We start from the raw sequence: 20,773 nt of genomic DNA, 5'->3' as shown, positions 1-20,773 counted from the left end.
AAAAAAAGCTGGATCTGCTTCTCACTGGTCAAAAGGAGTCCGGTTAAGTGCAGCCTAAGTTTTTCCCACCTGTCTATTCCTGAAGATGATATTTTTCTCTCTCCTGGTCTTGGGACTCCTCCCCTTTTCACTTACTAAGACTATGGGCCTGATAGTTTCAAATGTAATATTTCCCTTTAAGTTCATAAATTTTAAGTTCTGTTTCTAGTTTAATCTTTTCTCAGCTTCTTTCCACTTGGTTGACACATACATGCAAGCATCACTTGCTGACTACAACCTGCCTGAACTGCCTTAGAGCCCTGGACTTACTAAAAGTTGATGTGGACCAGTCCAACTGAAAAGAACCACGCACCACAGTTTCAAATCCTGCCTCTTGCTTTTTCTCGGTGGCCAATGTTCTCTATTGGAATTGTCTCCCAACTTCTAGTCAGCTAGATTTTGCTTATTCTTTATATTGAAATGTTTCTATTTGTCTTCACAGTCAGTCTAGATTGGAACATTTGTCTGTCGCAACCTAGGCTGGATCATTAAACACTCACCAGCCTAGGAAGAAACACTAACCTCTCACCCTAGGCTGGATGACATTCTCACCAATATAGAGATTTCAACAAAAAAAGTTAACTTTAGTTTATTTTGGTGCCATTTTAAAGTAATATTTTACACATTATTTATTATTGGTAAGTTAGTACTGATTTGGATGAGCACAATTGATCTGAGAGTTGATTTTTGAATGCATTTGGTGTTGTTAATTTAGCATGCATATTCTTTTAAAAATACAAGGTATGGGGTATGAATGCATGCAGAATTTTTGCGGGAGGACCTTCCGCTCCTTCAGCCAATAGCTGTTGAAATACCAGCCCACTGGGACGTGGTCTATTTATCTTTAAAAAAGAGCAGTAAGCCTTCGCCCCCTCGCTTGGTTCCTGCTCCTGCTCCGGCGAGTAGGCTCCTTTCCTGACGGTTGGTGTTTCATGAGTTTTACCCCCTACATAAATATTCCTTTAAATCATAACTGGTGTGGGATTAATTTGCGCATAATCTGGCACCCGGCGTTTGTTTACTATGGGTATTTTCCTTTGTTTTTTTTCTTTTTTTTTTTTAAAAAAAAGAGTGGGAAGTGGTGTGGGAGAATTGTCTGTATTCTGTCAATCATGTTTTAAATAAATGCTGACTGGCCAGGCAGAAAATATAGGTGGGAAAACCAGACAGAAAGTAAAAATGATGTAACGAGAAGACGAGAGTTCTGTTAATTACCTAGGTTACAGAATAGGTTTACAAAAAATTAGGACACAAAAGGCACAAATTAGGAGAGATTGGTTACGGATTCTTAATGATTTTCAGAGATTGTTGGGAGACATTTCCTGTCTACGACCAGCTGTTGGGATAACACCTGATCTAATAATTCATTTAAACAAAACCTTAGATGGTGACAAAGATTTGAGTAGTCCCAGAGAGTTAACAGCTGAAACAAAAAAAAGGAACTGATGGTGGTTGAGGAAAAATTACAGGAGGCACATGTAGATAGGGTGGATCCAAATCTTAGTTGTTTCTAGTCATATTGCCTTCCAGAATTTCTCCTACAGGAATTTTAATACATAGGGAAGATAGTATTTTAGAATGGATCTTTTTACCACACAAACCAAGTAAAAAATTAAAAACTTATGTAGAAAAGGTCTTTAAATTAATTATAAAATATAAACTGAGACTTCGTCAACTAACAGGTATAGACCCAGCCAAAATTATATTGCCTTTCATTACTGATGAAATAAAAAAGTTATGGGAAAACAATGAACCATGGCAAAGGGCTTGTGCTAATTTTTTGGGAGAAATTAATAGTAACTATCCAAAAAGTGGTAGACTTAAACTTACAAAGAAAACTTCTTGGATTCTTCCTTGAATTGTTTGTGATGCTCCAATAACTGGAGCCCGTACATTTTATACTGATGCTAATAAATCTGGAAAAGCTGGTTACAAATCAGATGAATTGAGTAAGGTGGAACAAAGCCCTTATACTTCTGTCCAGAAGACAGAATTATATGCCATTCTTATGATGCTAAGGGATTTTAAAGAACCTCTTAATACAGTTACAGATTCACAATATGCAGAAAGAGTTATCTTGCATATTGAAACTGCTAAATTTATACCAGATGATACAGAGTTGACTTCATTGTTTATCCAGGTACAAGACATAAACAGGAATAGGCTTTGTCCGATGTACATAACCTTGATGTGATAGTTTTTGTTTCATTTTATTGTATTTTATATTGCTAGATTTTTAATAGAATGAATGAATGAACGAATGAATGAATGAGCGAAAGAACAAAAGCTAGCCACTAGGATAAAGACTGGCAACTGAACTGTCCTTTATATGTGCTGCTGGGAAAGGAAAAGTCAGTTTTCACCAATGGAGTGACACTGATTAGCTCAACCGTGTACAAAGTAACTTACCAACGTCTAATGAACTCCAGTTTTTTTGTATACGTTTATTTGTTCACAATTTGGTGTGCTATGGGGGGATATTTTATTTTGTTATCTTGGTTTGGGGGGTTGTTTTATTAGTATTTTGTTTTTTGAGGAAAAACAAAGTTGGGTTGATAGAGAGAGGGAGAAAAGAACTTGGGAGAGGGAAGAATGTGACCAAAATATAATTAAATTTTAAAACTGTTTTAAATTTCAAGTTTCCTAATATAAATTTTGTGTCTGGAACTTATAATAATTTTATTTGCAGGTCATATTACACAGTAAATATGAAAATCATCATTAAAATATTTGAATTTCACTAATGAAGAAACACAGTGAATAAGAAATGTATCTTGAAATATATGTTCTTGAGAAAGTGTGTGGTTAGAAACTATCAGAAGGAAGCTCATTGTGGGTGGGGTTAAAAAGAGGATCTGGAAAACTAAGTAGAAATTAAAACATGGGTAATCCCAAGCACCATAGTAGCTGGTTAAGTGGCAGCCATAATGACTTTAGACAGTTATATTCAAGCTGCAGAAGATTTAAAATGCAGGCACTTAAGAGCTAGACTTTCATCAAACTCATTATTTATGAGATTTACAAGACATAATATGCACAAGCGTGCACTGAGTCTCAAGGGTTCAAAGGAGCTTAAAGGAAAGTAGCCAGATGATGAAAGAGTTTGGGGCAGAAGAACCTGCAGTCCTTCCAGAAGAGAGGGGTCAGATGTTTTTCCAATAATCAAAGCAAATGAAGTATTCTTTTACACATTTTAAATGCTGTTTTCTTTCCTTGAGAAAATTTAGCTGGGTAATTGATAAATTAAAGTACTTGTTTAATGTTAATTGTGTTCTTTTATACAGAATTGATGCATGGAAAAGTCCTCTTTAGCTTCGATACAAGTCAGTTCTCTGGAAGGTAGAATTGGGGTGGAAGTCTGTTTTAGGTTCCTAGTTGCAGAGACATTAAGGAGGCAGGAACTCTGGCAACTATGTCCATCACATCCACATCAAGAACATCTGTTCTTACTTGGTAGCTCATGCTCAGGTGACTTTCTTCACTACTATATAGCCCAGAGCACAGCCTAAGGAATGGTGGCACTTAAAAAGACAGGGGCAACTAACAAGACAATCTCCCACAAATGCTTCCATAGGCCAACCTGACCAAGGTAATTTGTCAGTGGAGATTTTCTTCCAGGGTGATCCCAGGTTGTTCAAATTAATGATTAAAACTAATAGTACAAATTTCCTTAAAACTATACACAGAAGAAAATAGAAAAAAGAAGAAATGGAACTGCGAGATTGTAGCACTCTAATAGAGTCCTGCTGGCTGCTGCACAGGACACCTAAAGCTTTCAGAATTTGCTCAAGCAATGAGGCAAGAGGCACATATTTTATTGTTTATACTAAATCTCACTCAGGCTAGCAGAATTTATAGGAATGAAGTTACTCTGGGAAGGTGGAAGATCATTGGAAGAGGAATTGATCGCAGGATTAGAGAATTTAAGCTTCCCATCATCCTCTTCCTGTGGAGAGAGGTTAGAGACTGAGGTAATCCTAATGGTCAATGGTTTAATCAATGATGCCCATAAATATTTGTTGTGGCAGAAAGACTTGGAAAAGGAACTCAGGAGACCAGCCTCCAGCTTAACTCATTTTAGTTTTCTCTCCTTGGCTTCATAAGAAGCCCTAGAACCTGGTAGGAAATTACAAAATAGATCAGAGGGCCATGGGTATCGATGCTCTGCCTTTCACACACTGGGGCCAGGGCCAGTTCATATGCTTCTCTGAAACTTGCCTGTCCACACCATAGGATGTTATCTCACACTGGTAGACATAAAATCAGAAACATAGAAGAGTTTCATAGACTCTTTGATTGGTTGACTCAAACTCATTTCTAGATTCTTTTTCCTATACTTATTTATTATTTATTAAAGATTAGACCAATCCAAAGAAGTTCAATTTCCTAGCATCTCTCCCAGCTGAATACTGACCATGACCATGCGACATAGTATGGCTGATGATATGGTTATAAAATGTCTGGAGGAGAAGGTGACACAAGAACATTCTTTCCCACCAGGAAAGCAAAGCCTAAGGGGAGGAATGCCTTGTCCCTCTTCCTTCATGCTTTTCACAGGTGCAGGGTACGTCTTCAAAGAATGACCTCACAAGTAGAAGAATTGAACCAGCATGCAGAACACAGCATAAGAGATGCTACAAGGGCTCCAGAACTGCTCTTCCAGGATGCTCAGCACTAGCATTCTAAAGCATGAGATGAGTACGTCTTACTGCTTGACCTTGTGGTCATGGGATTTTCAGAACCTCATGCCTGCTTGCAATGCACAGCTAACGTTCAGCAAGATGAGCATCATTATTTCTTCCTTCCAAAGCCACTTAGTGATTGGTTCAGGTATAGTTGCAAATATCAGACTTTAGTCACTGTACTTGACCATAGCAACTTATTACAAGGAATGGCAAATTCAGAGTAGGAATGACATCACATGTGAATCCCAATTAGTTACACTGCTGGAAAAAAATTAAAGAGCTTCATCCACCTCCCCTAGAGATTCTGAAAATAAATTTGAAGCCCTATCCTTCCCCATTTTAGAAACTGTGGTTTGGTTTCCATGATTTTGTGATAACTGATGGTGTTGTGGCTACATAGCACATCAAATCTGGGACAGTCCATAAGAAATAAGTAAAAAAAAAAATGGCACTGGCTCTTGTTATTGGAAAAAACCCACACCATATATTATTAAGTTCAACTGGTTTGGATAAAAAAAGTTGGTATCAAGAGTGAACTTCTGTGAAAAAAAAATTATAAAGTTCAAACACATAAATGAGTTGAGAGGAAAAGAATTTTAATTGATATATAGATAAACATGCTCTAGGAAAGTCAACCAATCAGAAATTGACACTGCATCTATAATGTTTCAGAAGCCATGGGCCATTCAGAGACATAGGAACCAGTGCCAGACTGCAGTGAATGGGCAAAGATAAGATTGTTAGCTCCAAGGTCCAAGGATGGAGTCATATGAGGAGATTTCTGCTTGCTTGTGAGAAAACTCCAAGAAAAAAAAGACAAGAGTCTTATGACCTCGGTTTCTAAAAAAACACAGAATAGTTCATGCCCCTTCTGGGTGTAGTGGATAAGAGTGAGTTTACTTCAGATCATTCATTATAACTGGCTATTGTTATATGTTTATATGCCTTTATGGAAAACATGTTGTTGCCACACTCAGCTTGTACACCATATGCAGCTTGCCCTTGTGACTGGACACTTTACTCATGTGACTCCTCTTAACCTTCAGAGTATAAATTGTCTGATGCCTTGAATAAAGTTATCTGTTGCATGAGACTTTAGTTCACCTCATTTATGGGCTCCATTCTCCCAGGTTCCACCTCCCTTAGAGAGGTAAACATAGATAACTAGGCTGTGAATATCAGTACTAAAAGGAAGAAGAGAGAAGTACACTACAGGTGATCCATGGAAGTTTGCTCACTGAGATCTAGGTGGTTTGGTAAACCAAACTAAAGAAAAGAGCAAGGGTTTCAATCTGGTAACAGAGATACCGCATGTGGGAAAACTTGAGGGCTGAAAAAGCAGACAGAAAGGAGTAGACTTTTCCTGAGAGTAATCAGCAAGCACAGATTAACCAGAAGCCTCAAGGCTGTTAAATGGACATTGGTACGAAGTTAAGTGGTTTGACTGCTTAGGGGAGGGAGGAGGCTTTATTAGCTGATGCTTAAATACTTGAACTTACATCTTGTCGCACATGAGCTAACAGTATGGGGCGAAGCACTACGGCTATGTATTCTTGGTTTAGTACACTGGCCTCAACTATCTGGAGTCAGTAAAAATAAATGGAAGAAGTGTCTGGTGTTTCTGCCACCACTCTCTGGAGGCTGCCTTACAGAAGTAGGGCAGCAATGACTCCTTGACACACACCCATGAGCACATCTGTCTTTGTCTTTCCTAGCTTCCTACAATATCTCTTCTGCGCATGGTCTCTGTGCCCTTCATAGCTCCCTCCTCCTGGAGACATGTAAATCTAAAGGCTTGCTTCTCTCCTCATTCTCCTTGTCATTAGCTGGAAGTTGAGGGATTTGAGCTGAGAGGTGAATGGTGGCATCCCAGATGCTAGCTTTGCTGATAATAGATGCTGGTTAATCGACATTTGTGAAATTACTCAATTCATTATTAATTTTTCATGATTGCATTAAATGTTAAATATGATTTAAAAAATTAAGTATATTTTATTACATCTTTAATTATATACAAATTTCATGTATTTAATTATATCCAAATACATTTTAAAAACTAAAGTTTCAGCAGTTGCTATATTTGGAAGTGCTTATTTCTCAACTCTAAAAAGATTTTGTTAGTCCTGTTATCAGAAAGCCTTTGTCAAAGTTACTAACTTAAAACATTTACTTACAGAATGATATTTTTCTTTTCTTTTCAGGACATTTGACTGCGAGGAAAGACTTTGGATTGTCAATAATCTAGGTTGTCAACTGCATTAATATATAAACTCAAATTTTATATGAAGTATATTTTACGGATAGGGAAAGGAGTAACAGCATTTCCTGTTAAATTCTCTTGATACACAGTTTTAGACACAGACAAAGACAGGAGAGTTTCCACTTCGTCTTATGAGAGGAAACTTTGTGTGGAGCCCTCTTCCTACACACACACATCGTGAGATGTAAACTCATTCTTACAGGTACAAACAGCTCACAGTGCTGTAACTGACAGCAAGTCTCGTCACATTCCATCAGTAGCCCTTTCTCGAAACTACGATTTCCTTCATTCAAAATAAAGCCCCAGCGATGTAGCAATTAATGATTCAAATGCTTGTTTAAATAGAAGTGATATGCTTTGTAGTTTTTAAATGAAGTCCATCAAATGAATTTCTGTATAGAATTAATTAATCCATACTTAATTTACATCATTGGACAGCAGTGTTGCAGATGAGCTTGAGTGGGGACACACCTCATTTGAGAGTTGTTTTTAGCACTATCTGTATCTTTTAATATACAGGAGAGCTGTCATTTGCAAAGATTCAAAAGGCAGAAGTCCAAAACCAAACTCAATATCTCTTCCCTTGCATTGTCATTCCATGAGATATTATATATTAAACACTTATACATTTTTAAAAGTGGAGTCCACACCTAAAACTTAGGGTTGAAATACCAAGTTGGTGATGTTGATTAACAACTTACTACACAGAAGCCCACACCAAACAGCCTCTTTTTTCTGGGTACCAGATCCCATTTTGGTTCATAACACTATCATTAGCATTTTTCTCATTGTTGACTTTTCTTAGACAACTTCAAATACAAGCAATTTCTTAATAGGCAACTAAATGATAGAAGGTTAAACAAATATATGCTCTTAGAGATTTTAAAAAATGTTTTCAAAGCTTGTTTGTAACTTTGAATGAGCTTAGCATACTGTAGAGTGCAAGCTCTATGGGACATGGTGGTACATGGCTGTCAGTAACATCCCATCTAACAACCAGCATACGGCACTTTTACCTACCACACATCAAATAACACCATGACTTCCACAACACCAGTGTTAACACATCTGTATTTCCTGATGAAACGAGGAGGTGGGAAACATTGTGATGCTATTTTCTGGTCCTCATGTAAGTGACTGAGGTATGTGAAAATCTCTTTTTTGTCAAGTAAGGTGTCATTACAAAGATGAAAACGTAAATGCACATCTCCATGAATTTGAATATACATGAAATATTGACTAAGCACTATCAATTGCTGAGAGTTGCTGGTTGCAAGGGGCCATGAGAATGTACAGCACTGACAACCAGTATTTAACTAGTCAACCCACCAGATGTATAAATCCTGTTGTGGAGCCCCAACAGCAATGCTGTAGGATCACTGGTTCTGGAAAGTAGTTGCTTCTGTCTATAATTTCTCTCATGAGCTACTTCATTTCTTCCCTGCACACAGCTTTGGATGTATTCCCACTGCTTGTGTGTTTGTCTCATGAAAATATTCCATCTATTGGACACACATACAGCTGTGGATAGTGAGGAAGATGGTTTCTGCTTAACTGCATAATTTTGATGAATAGAAATAATACTAGAATATTTTACATTACTCAGCAGTCATAGGATTACCAGTCAGAAAGACAGTCTTTTACACAGACAGGTAATTTTAGACTCCAGAACAAATTCAAACAGGCTAGTTGCCCCCAGAGACAAATATCTGGTTGCCTCTAGATTCAAATACATGAGATCATTTTCCAAGGTGTTGTTTGTTGCTGATTCAAGGCCAGAGCTTGAAGCAACTTCAGTATGCACATACTTCCTACCACTCAAAGTCCAGATAATTTATTGTTATTGTTAAGTCTTTAATCCCAATGTCATTCTCTGTCTGGGAACCCTAACCATTTGAGCTATATGCATGGCTAAGTGTTACTCACTGTACAGTCAATGTGACCTCCCCTGCCTAGGATAAACTATGTGACTTATCATGTGTTATAAGAAGAGGACCCTAAGAAAGAGATATATGGATCTACATAGAAAGTAGAAAAATATGTATAACTCGATAAAAAAGAATGGATCAGGACCTGAAAAATTAACTTATAATTGTTCGGTTTTTGCTGGAAAGGAATGTGGTGAGAAGAGGAGAGAAAGAGAGTGAAGGAGTGGTGCGTAGGGCTATGAGGAAGGTAGCAGTGGAGAGAGAGCCAAGTGTGAGAGAAGAACAAGAATCGTATGAGAAGGTGAGCGAGTGAGCAAGTGTGAGAGTGAGTATTACTGAGAGTAGATGTGTATGGAAAGAGAGATATGCAGTTGTATGCAAAAGGATGTTGTAACTGAATATAGAAATATGTAACTGTGCAGGAGAGAGGTGCAGGTATATAAAGAGAGATCTATTTGTATGTGAAGAGATGCAACAGAAGAGAGATTGTTGTAGGAGGCCAATAGAGGTCATCAAGAAAAAGAAATTATATTAGTTGAAATAAAAGAGAAGGTTACCATCAGGAAAACGTGTGCTTGGTCCTTTTTTTTTTTTTTTTTTTTTTTTTTTTTTGGTTTCCAGCAGAAAGTGTAAGATTTCTCATTTTTCCCCTCAGACAGAAATGTCTAGCAACTCTCACATAAGAATTTTTTGTAAGCCTTCACTACTCTGAGGTTATCTTTTTACTACCCTAAAGCAGATCTGGGAGCTGGCCTCTCCATATGCATTAACCAACAGTTATCAATTGCTGTTATCAAAAGGGCATTTTTTTTTCTTTTCCATATATTTGAGTGAACAATTTCAAACTGTTTTGCTAGGAATTTATGTTTTAAGAAAACCAAATGTACCTTCTTTTTTATCTTCTGAAGTAATCTTCACTTTAGTATCTGTTATATCTTTGAAAGAAGCCAGAAAAAGGACCACATCTCCTTTCTCATTCTTTATAGGAACAATATCCAACAGGCACCAAAACGGACACCCTGCAAAGGTAAAAGAAGTGTGAGTCAGCCTCTTGGTTCAGCTATGAAAGTCCAGTTGGTAATCACAAAGAGCTCTTGCTGTTCTCATCTACCCCACCATCTCATGGTGGATCTTGAATAAAGACTTTTATTGGTGGGAGTTTATTAGAGGCATGGCCAATTTCAAACCAATGATGATTTACTAAGATGAATAAATTCAAATAAAAAGGAATGGAAAACACTAACTTTGAGAGATGACGCCATGCCTCTTACACCCTCCCCTTACACCACTGTGTCGTTTTATGTTAATGACACCCATACTGCCACCTTAGTAGCTCTTCAATGGTAGGAAGATTCATATTACACATAATACAACATTACACATCTCCATGAGTGGTTTATTTATAATATGTGAATTTTTCTGTAATTATGCTGAGTCAAAGGAGGAAGAAAGGCCCAAGGTGAATCTTCAAGTTGACTCCATTAGCTGTTTCCTTCCATGGCTTCTCCCTTCCCTTTTCCCCTCTGCCTTCTCTCTGTCCTACCAGTGTGCAGAATAGATGTTGTCTCTTTACCTCCTGACTGCCAGGCCAGTTCCATGCACCTGTAGGCCAAAATTGCTCCCCAAAGGGGAAGAAGGGTGGGAGGAGGGGGAGGGAAATGGGAGGCTGGGAGGAGGTGGAAAATTGTTTTTTTTTTCTCTCCTTTTCTCAATTAAAAAAAAACTGAAAAAAAAAAGAAGAGGGTTAGAGTGTCAGTTTTAACTCTGGCTGGATATAGCAACAGTAATTACCATGTAGGTCAGAAATGCCAAAATAAACAAGGCTCTGCTAGGATTTCAGTTAATAATATCTTTAATTTCCAAGGATAAATTCAATTGATGGAGATAAGTAGAGTTTATACTTTCAGTGGCAAAATATACTTTGGAACTGAATAAATAGTTACCTTGGGAAACAACGGTGTAAGGGAATTTAACTTGTTAGAAGACAACTCATTGTGTGCTTTCTGTATATACCATCATGGTTTGAATACGTAATGTACTTCAGTAGCTCTTGTGTTTAATATTTGATCCTTTGATGATGGTGTTATTTTGTGACATTTTGGAAATCGTAGGAGGTGGATGTTGTTAGAGAAAGTGGGTCACTGGGGTGGTCCTTGAAGGTTGTGCATATTCTTTTTGCTCCTGATCCAGATGGCATGACTAGTGTATCTCACATACCCTAGCAATCATTAAGTTTTACCCTTCAACAAGCCCAGAATCAAGAGAATCAGCCATTTTTAAACTGTTAACTAAAATAATTTTTTTGTTCTTTAAGTTTAATAGATCAAATATTCAGGTGAATATGTAATATTTGGCAATAGCAAAAACTAAGGATTAAGCACTAAACATATAGCTATGGTTTAGTCATTTAATCCACACAGGTAGAAAATGAGGTCTATTGAGTCATGAGTGGTCTTGTTCATTTTGATCTATACTGTCATGATGAAGAACATTTTAGCCATTCAATATATCACAGCTTCTTAGAGTAGAATATGAACAATACTTAATTCTCTATTTCTATTTTAAATATGATTTTGAGTAGAATTTAATAATGGCTATGTGTTTTTCAACTGTAACTATACATATAATACCCTGAGTACTAACAGCATCAATGTCAAATGACCTGAGTAACATGGTCTCCATCAAGAGTTGCATTTTCTGTTCTCTGAAAACATTTTATATTGACTGAATGCTACAGTGAGATATTGGCCAGTCTTAGAAGTTATTCCCAGTGTGAAAGAAGGCAGAGAGACTCCTTTTGATGGCAGCTGGGGGTTGAGGGGGGTGAGAGCTTCATGTCTTTCTCAGAAAACAAAAGATAGTGATGGGAGTCCTTTAGGTTTTGCAAGAAGTCTATTGCTGCTATTTCCTTGTTCTGGCTTTACCAGTTCTCACTTCTTTCTCTGGAGCATTCTGCCTAACTCTAGTTTTCCTTTCATGCTTCAACAGTAAGCTCTGAGAACACCATGCCTCCCTCAAACCCAAAAGGATTCCTGCTTTCCTGCAGCACCAGTATAGCTTTTTATACTTCTCAAAATGTAAGGTCTGTTTTCCAGTGATTGCAAGGAGGAGCAAGAGTGACGTGAATAAGGATGACGAGCAGAACTAATGAAAGTATGGCCTTAAAAAGGAGGAGAAGGTCCTTGGAGAAGCTGTAGCTGCTTAGGAGACTCGCCTTTCCTGCACCTCCCCCAGTCCCTATCACCCCTGATAAAACTGCAGCAGGGATGAAAGTAATGACTTTTAGAAAAACAAGAGGTAATATGTTCATCTTTTTGTGAACTGCCTATCTCTAGTGAAGTTTATGTGTGTATAAGTGTTCATTTTTAACTTTTTAATTTACCATGACTGGAATCCTTACCTTTCAAATGCCCTAGGATGCCAAGGCCTCAGCACTTGTGAAATAGTAAAAGTGAGGCTAGGCATGAATCAAACTAGTTAGAGACTACTATGAATTGAACAGTGGCTAAAAATAACCTTCAATTTAATGTTTATTGAAAACTGAGGGGAGTTGTCATTAGCGGTTGTTTAAATTATTTTTTCACTGAAAAATGAATATGCCTGGTGGTGAGTTAGATGCTAGAGCACTTATTAGCATGCATGAGGCCTAGGTTTTAATTTAATTTAAAAGGACTGGAGCACAACATCAAATATTATTGATGGTAGATTGTGGAGTTTAGTTATTCTTTCAGGAGTTTTGTTTGGGGATTTTCTAGAATATAAATAAAGAAATATATAAACAAATTCTGACCACTTAAGAGGTTAAAGAAAGAAATGAAAGAGTTCAAGACTGAATCACCAAGATAATTGGGCCCTGCCTACGTAAAGGTCGTTTCTTAACGTGCTCTTTGAAGTTATACAAGTTCAAATAAGTTCCTGGTAAAACTCTGAGAAAAGGTCTACTTTTAATTGGGATGGGGAAAAAGAAAGGAAGGAAGGAAGGAAGGACTAGTTATGTGTTTGGGTTTTTGTTTGTTTGTTTGTTTGTGTTTTACTCCAAGTTTCCTTTGTTCTTAAGTAAGAAATAACAGCAAAAATAAAAACTTTCTTCCTTTTCAAGGAAGAGGAGATATAACCACCCCTTAGCAATTCCAATGATTAGGAGAAAGAGGAGTTGGGGAAACTGAGAACAAAAACAAATCCCCAAGATATGATTTTTCAACCTAGAGTTCTAGCATCCCCATTGAACATATCATTCCCCAAACTATAGATTAGCACAACTACAATTGCTTAAAATCAAGACTAATACAGATAACACAGCATTTCTATGTACAGTTAATCATGCATTTAGCATGATTCACAAGGAAACTTGAATTTACAATACATCAATGTCTTGAGACTATCACATACAGGAAGAACTAGTGGTAACTGTCATTTCCTAAGCTTGTATCATGTTCTGTAGACCACGCCATATATACATTTCACAAATCCTGTCTAAGCATGTCACAGGTCAGTCTAACCAATCCTAGCATACTCTGTAGCTGTGGAGGTTGAGGTGTAGACTAGTCCTTGAAGTCACAGAGCCAGTAAGTACATAGATGCATATTTGTACACAAGGCTCCCCAAGCTCACTTTATTATGCTCTGCTGATGATTCTACTTCATGAAAAACACTTTAAGGAACAAATTTTCTTTTCCATTTCTTCACTTTGTAAATGATGCAGTGTAGGAGGAAAAGGAAAGGCGCTGTACTATCAACAAATTCCACTTAAAACCTCAAAGGAAGAGAAGGGCCTCTGTGTAAAATTTATTCTGTTTCAGTTTTGACTTATGATCCAGCTTTATTAAGGTGCACACAGTTTTAAATCTTGAATTTGCATATTGGATGAGATAGTAGGATAAAAAAAAACAATGCTGGTACAACTTCAAGACAGGGCACAGACCTATGAATCAAGTACCATGCTTGCAGTGTAGCTACCTATGCAGAATGTAGCTCAGCAGTGGGACATCTATCACCACAAAGTCTTGACTAGACCTCACCTCCCCCTGAAGTTCTACTTCTTCCATATGGGGTAAGCTTCAGCAATTGTGCTCTGCTTACAATGATCATTGTCCATATGACATGCGTCAGCACACCCTGAACTCCTAAGACTGGAGTGACAAGGGGAAGGAGCTGCAGCTCACCCTGGAGCTATGGACCGAGCTTATCAGTGGTGATCTGGAGAAGAGATTATATGTGACTGATAAATATTAGAGAACAGAAAATGCTTTAAAGGTTTGATTTCATAACAGAACAAGCCACTGAGATGGTTTCATTCCCTTGATATTTGACTTTAAGAAAACAATTTAAGATTTCATGAGGCTTGCAGTTCCCCTGAGTAAGAATCTGACTTAAATAATAATTTGAGGATTAAGTTAATATTTTTCAACTGCATAAGGCTTTGGTTAGAAGAATCTATGGTCTTATCAGAACAATGCTAATAACCAATAAACAGACATAATGTCTATGCAAATGCATCATGAAAAACACAGGCTAAGATTCTTTAGGATTCCAAAAATCATTTGGAGATTACATTGAGAGCAACTGGACATGAAGCTATTTGTTCATTCATCTGATATTTATTGACCATTTCCCATGACAGACACTATTCTAGGTCTTTGATTATACAAAATAATGGAAGATAATAGGTCTTTGTTGCAAGCTCTGAAAGAACTGACATTCAACTTTGGAGAAAAATACAGGAAATTATTATTATGAAAAATAGACAAAATATATAGTTTGTTAAATGCTACAGCAGAAAGAATATGACAAGGGAGATGTGTGACTTGGAAGAGTTTGTAGGATGGTCTAGTAATTCTTTCTCTATGTGTGTGTGTGTGTGTGTGTGTATTGTATTTGTGGAGTTTGAGTGTGTGTGGTACATGCAAATGAATTCTTGGTTGAAGAATCCAAAGTACTGTGTAAGAAGCAGAGATGTCTAATGCGAATTGAAAACATGGAAGTAATGGTTGAAACTGGGTTGGTAAGAATCACACAATGATTCTCACTGTATGATTACTATATATATATATGATCCTCACTTTATGATTACTGTTTTACATGGCATTTAGCACGTCCCAAGAATATGCTGACAACACACACACACTAAACATTTGTTCCATTGTACAAACTCAATTCCTGGTGAAGTCTGGGGAATGCCTCACCAGATTGTTCTAGTCACAACTTGGCAGGCAGCTAAGGCTGAACAGTCAGTCATCTTCCACAGCTTCCAGCCCCTCCAGAAGCACAGCACATGCTTCACCAGAACTAGAGACAAAACCCAGTATTCAGAAAAGCTTTGTTTTATCCACAGCACTCTGATGACCTTAACTTTAAATTCATTAAATGACATCAAACAGACAGTTTTGCAAATAGTAAATTTATGCATAATATCTTCTTTATGATGCCAAGCTTTCCTCCCACAGGGGAAAAAAACAAACAATCCAGCATGCACTTTCCAAAAGAAAATAAAAACTGTAGAAATTAGAGAGGGTTCCATTGGGATGATCAACTTCAGAGGTGGGGTTATTCACCTGTCAAGGTCAGCAAATGTGTTATATATAGTGTACCAAATAGTAAAACATTCATTCATGAAGTTTTCATTCAGCTACTCAAATAGCCACAGAAAATAATGAACCTGGGAGCATAGTTATTTTCTAATAAATCTTCATTTATGAAAGCAAGTAGCCTCCAAGTACTATCCATGTATATATCATGATGTATATAGAAGCCTACAGACTAATGAGTTTTGCATAGTATGAGTTATTAATAAGCTTTGAATAGTATGATTGGAGTCTCTATTTCTTTCACTCTCCCAATCCACTTGGCCCCAGGCTCGCTGGCCATTCCCCCCGTCCTTATTCTCCAAACCACACAATCTTACACATGTTTTCCTTATCAGCCTCGTAGAACCCCTAGGTATAGGACACCCAAAAGCCCTCTGTAACCAAACATTATTCATCTTTTGTCATCAACTTACAAAACCCTACCAATTTTATCACTCAGGCTCAGCATCTATTCTCTCTTTAAAGTCTCAGGACACTTAAACCTCTTATCTCTGACCCCTAAAGAATAGATATTCTTCACTTGACATCTTCCCCCATTCAAAATACCAAACTTGCAGTTTATTTATTTTTATTTTTTTTTCATTTTTTTTGAGAAAAGGAGAAAAAAAAACAAGTTTCCACCTCCTCCCAGCCTCCCATTTCCCTCCCCCTCCTCCCACCCTTCTCCCCCGCCTCCCACCATTCTCCCCCTCCCCCCACTCCTCTCCCGCTCCCTCTCCAGTCCAAAGAGCAGTCAGGGTTCCCTGCCCTGTGGTAAGTCCTAGGTCCTCCCCTCTCCGTCCATTTCTAGGAAGGTGAACATCCAAACTGGCTAGGCTCCCACAAAGCCAGCACATTACTTACGTAGGATCAAAACCCCGTGCCATTGTCCGTGGCTTCTCATCAGCCCTCATTGTTCGCCATGCTCAGAGAGTCCAGTTTTATCCCATGCTTTTTCAGTCACAGTCCAGCTGTCCTTGGTGAGCTCCCAATAGATCAGCTCCACTGTCTCAGTGGGTGGGTGCTCCCCTCGTGGTCCCGACTTCTTTGCTCATGTTCTCCCTCCTTCTGCTCCTCATTGGGACCTTGGGAACTCAGTCCAGTGCTCCAGTGTGGGTCTCTGTCTCTATCTCTATCCATCACCAGATGAAGGTTCTATGATGATATGCAAGATATTCGTCAGTATTGCTATAGGATAGGGTCATTTCAGGTTCCCTATCCTCAGCTGCCCAAGGAACTAACTGGGGACCTTGGCTTGGGCATCTGGGAGCCACTCTAGGTTCAAGTCTCTTGCCAACTCTAAGGTGGCTCCCTTAACTAAGAATTGTGCCTCCGTGCTCCCCTATCCAACCTTCCTTTATCCCAATCCTCCTTTTTCCCCAAGTTCCCCCCATTCTCCCCTTCTCCCTTTTCTCTCCCCATCTCCCCTTCCCCCATCCCACCCCACCCCCAAGATCTCAATTTTCTCCCCGGCCATTTTGTCTACTTCCCATAGCCAAGAGGACAGCTATATGTTTTTCCTTTGGTTCACCTTCTTACTTAGCTTCTTTGGGATCACCAATTGTAGTCTCCATGACCCTTGTTTATGGCTAGAAACCAATTATGAGTGAGTACATCCCATATTCATCTTTTTGGGTCTGGGTTACCTCACTCAGGATAGTGTTTTCTATTTCCAACCATTTGCATGCAAAATTTGAGAAGTCATTGTTTTTTTTACCGCAGTGTAGTACTCTAATGTGTAGATATTCCACACTTTCTTCATCCATTCTTCCATTGAAGGGCATCTAGGTTGTTTCCAGGTTCTGGTTATTACAAATAATACTGCTATGAACATAGTTGAACAAATGCTCTTGTCATATGATCGGGCCTCTCTTGGGTATATTCCCAGGAGTGGTATTGCTGGGTCCAGGGGTAGGTTGATCCCGAATTTCCTGAGAAACTGAAATACCGATATCCAAAGTGGTTGCACAAGATTGCATTCCCACCAGCAATGGATGAGGGTACCCTTTCCTCCACAGCCTCTCCAGCAAAGGCTATCATTGGAGTTTTTTTATTTTAGCCATTCTGACAGGTGTAAGATGATATCTCAAAGTTGTTTTGATTTGCATTTCCCTGATCGCTAAGGAGGTTGAGCATGACCTTAAGTGTCTTTTGGCCATTTGAACTTCCTCTGCTGATAATTCTCTGTTCAGTTCAGTGCCCCATTTTTTAATTGGGTTACTTAGCATTTTAAAGTCTAGTTTCTTGAGTTTTCTATATATTTTGGAGATCAGACCTTTGTCTGTTGCAGGGTTGGTGAAGATCTTCTCCCACTCGGTAGGTTGCCTTTTTGTCTTGGTGACAGTGTCCTTTGCTTTACAGAAGCTTCTCAGTTTTAGTTGGTCCCATTTATTCAATGTTGCCCTTAATGTCTGTGCTGTTGGGGTTACACATAGGAAGCGATCTCCTGTGCCCATCTCCTGTAGGGTATTTCCCACTATCTCTTCTATCAGGTTCAATGTGTTCTGACTGATAGTAAGGTCTTTAATCCATTTGGACTTGAGCTTTGTGCATGGTGATAGATATGGGTCTATTTTCATTCTTCTACAGGTTGACATCCAGTTGTGCCAGCACCATTTGTTGAAGATGCTTTCTTTCTTCCATTGTATACTTTTGGCTCCTTTATCAAAAATGAGGTGTTCATAGGTTTGTGGGTTAAGATTCGGGTCTTCTATACGATTCCATTGGTCGACTTCTCTGTTTTTATGCCAGTACCACACTGTTTTCATCACTGTAGCTCTGTAATAGAGTTTGAAGTCAGGGATGGTAATGCCTCCAGACAATCCTTTATTGTATAGGATTGTTTTGGCTATCCTGGGTTTTTTGTTTTTCCATATGAAGTTGATTATTGTCCTCTCAAGATCTGTGAAGAATTTTGATGGGACCTTGATGGGGATTGCATTGAATCTATAAATTGCCTTTGGTAGAATTGCCATTTTTACTATGTTGATCCTCCTAATCCAAGAGCAAAGGAGGTCCTTCCATTTTCTGGTATACTCCTCAGTTTCTTTCTTCAATGCCTTAAAGTTCTTATCATATAGATCTTTCACTTCATTGGTTAGAGTTACCCCAAGATATTTTATGCTGTTTGTGGCTATTGTGAAAGGTGAAGTTTCTCTGATTTCCCTCTCTGCTTCCATATCCTTTGTGTATAAGAGGGCGACGGATTTTTTGGAGTTGATCTTGTATCCTGCCACATTACTAAACGTGTTTATCAGCTGTAAAAGTTATTTGGTGGAGTTTTGGGGGTCACTTATGTACACTATCATATCATTTGCAAATAACGAAAGTTTCACTTCTTCCTTTCCAATTCGAATCCCCTTGATCCCCTTATGTTGTCTTATTGCTATTGCTAGAACTTCAAGCACTATATTGAAGAGGTATGGCGAGACTGGACAGCCTTGTCTTGTTCCTGAGTTTAGTGGGATGGCTTTAAGTTTCTCTTCATTTAATTTGATGTTAGCTGTCGGCTTGCTGTATGTAGCTTTTATTATATTTAGGTATGACCCTTGTATCCCTAATCTCTCCAATACTTTTATCATAAAGAGATGTTGAATTTTGCCAAAAGCTTTTTCAGCATCTAATGAAATGATCATATGGTTTTTTTCTTTCAGTTTATTTATATGATGGATTACATTGATAGATTTTCGTATGTTGAACCAGCCCTGCATCACTGGGATGAAGCCTACTTGAGTATAATGGATAATTTTTCTAATGTGTTCTTGGATACGGTTTGCCAGTATTTTGTTGATTTTTGCGTCGATGTTCATGAGTGAGATTGGCCTGTAATTCTCTTTCTTGGTTGAGTCTTTTTGTGGTTTTGGTATCAGAGTGACTGTAGCTTCATAAAAGGAATTTGGCAATGCCTCTTCTGTTTCTATATTGTGAAAAACATTAAGGAGTATAGGTATTAGTTCTTCTTGGAAGTTCTGGTAGAATTCCGCATTGAAACCATCTGGTCCTGGGCTTTTTTCGGTAGGGAGGTTTTTGATAACACCTTCTAATTCTTCGCGACTAACAGGTCTATTTAGATTGTTCACCTGGTCCTGGTTTAACTTTGGTATATGGTATTTATCTAAAAAAGTGTCCATTTCCTTTACGTTTTCCAGTTTTCTGGCATATAGGCTTTTGTAGTAAGATCTAATTATTCTCTGAATTTCCTCTGTGTCTGTGGTTATGTCCCCCTTTTCATTTCTGATCTTATTAATTTGCAAATTCTCTCTCTGCCGTTTGATTAGTTTGGATAGGGGTTTGTCAATCTTGTTGATTTTCTCCAGGAACCAGCTTTTTGTTTCATTGATTCTTTGGATTGTTTTCTGTGTTTCTATTTTGTTGATTTCAGCCCTCAGTTTGATTATTTCCAGTCTTCTACTACTCCTAGGTGAGTCTGCTTCTTTTTTTTCTAGAGCTTTCAGGTGGGCTGTTAAGTCTGCAATGTGAGCTTTCTTTGTTTTCTTTAAGTGGGCACTTAATGCTATGAACTTTCCTCTTTGGACTGCTTTCATAGTGTCCCAAAAGTTTAAGTATGTTGTTTCTTTGTTTTCATTGAATTCCAGGACGACTTTAATTTCTTTCTTAATTTCTTCCTTAATCCAAGTATGGTTCAGTAGTTGACTGTTCAGTGTCCATGAGTTTGTAGGCTTTTTGGGGGTAGCATTGTTGTCGAATTCTAACTTTAATCCATGGTGATCTGATAAGACACAGGTGGTTACTAATATTTTTTTTTGTAACTATGGATGTTTGCTTTGTTACTGACTATGTGGTCGATTTTTGACAAGGTTCCATGAGCTGCGGAGAAGAAGGTATATTCTTTCCTATTTGGATGGAAAGTTCTATCGATGTCTGTTAAGTCCATTTGATTCATTACCTCCATTAATTCTCTTATTTCTCTGTTAGGTTTCTGTCTGATTGACCTGTCCATTGGTGAGAGAGTAGTGTTGAAGTCTGCTACTATTAGTGTGTGCGGTTTGATGGCTGCCTTGAGTTTTAGCAATGTTTCTTTTACGTACGTGGGTGCTTTTATATTAGGGGCATAGATGTTCAGGATTGAGACTTCATCCTGATGAACTGTTCTGGTTATGAGTATAAAATGCCCCTCTCCATCTCTTCTGATTGATTTAAGTTTGAAGTCAACTTTGTTAGAGATCAGTATGGCTACACCTGCTTGTTTCTTTGGTCCATTTGCTTGATAAGCCTTTTCCCAGCCCTTTACTCTGAGTAGGTGCCTGTCTTTGTGGTTGAGGTGTGTTTCTTTTAAAC

General features: G+C 38.2%; 1 protein-coding gene across 1 annotated transcript in view; it reads right to left on the bottom strand.

The window, feature by feature from the left end:
• Positions 1–20,773, bottom strand: part of Kcnh8 (potassium voltage-gated channel subfamily H member 8) — a 431,344-nt gene that overhangs the window by 228,785 nt on the left and 181,786 nt on the right. The window contains exon 3 of the mRNA XM_041656042.1: positions 9,800–9,931. Within this exon, the coding sequence (XP_041511976.1) occupies positions 9,800–9,931 (132 nt within the window). The remainder of the gene's footprint in view (positions 1–9,799; positions 9,932–20,773) is intronic.

This window comes from Microtus oregoni, unplaced genomic scaffold, assembly GCF_018167655.1.
Source record: "Microtus oregoni isolate MIOR12 unplaced genomic scaffold, Mior012 000007F_ref0000211, whole genome shotgun sequence".
Taxonomy (NCBI): domain Eukaryota; kingdom Metazoa; phylum Chordata; class Mammalia; order Rodentia; family Cricetidae; genus Microtus; species Microtus oregoni.
The sequence above is the reverse complement of the archived record's forward strand: the minus strand, read 5'-3'. Positions and strand labels throughout refer to the sequence as shown.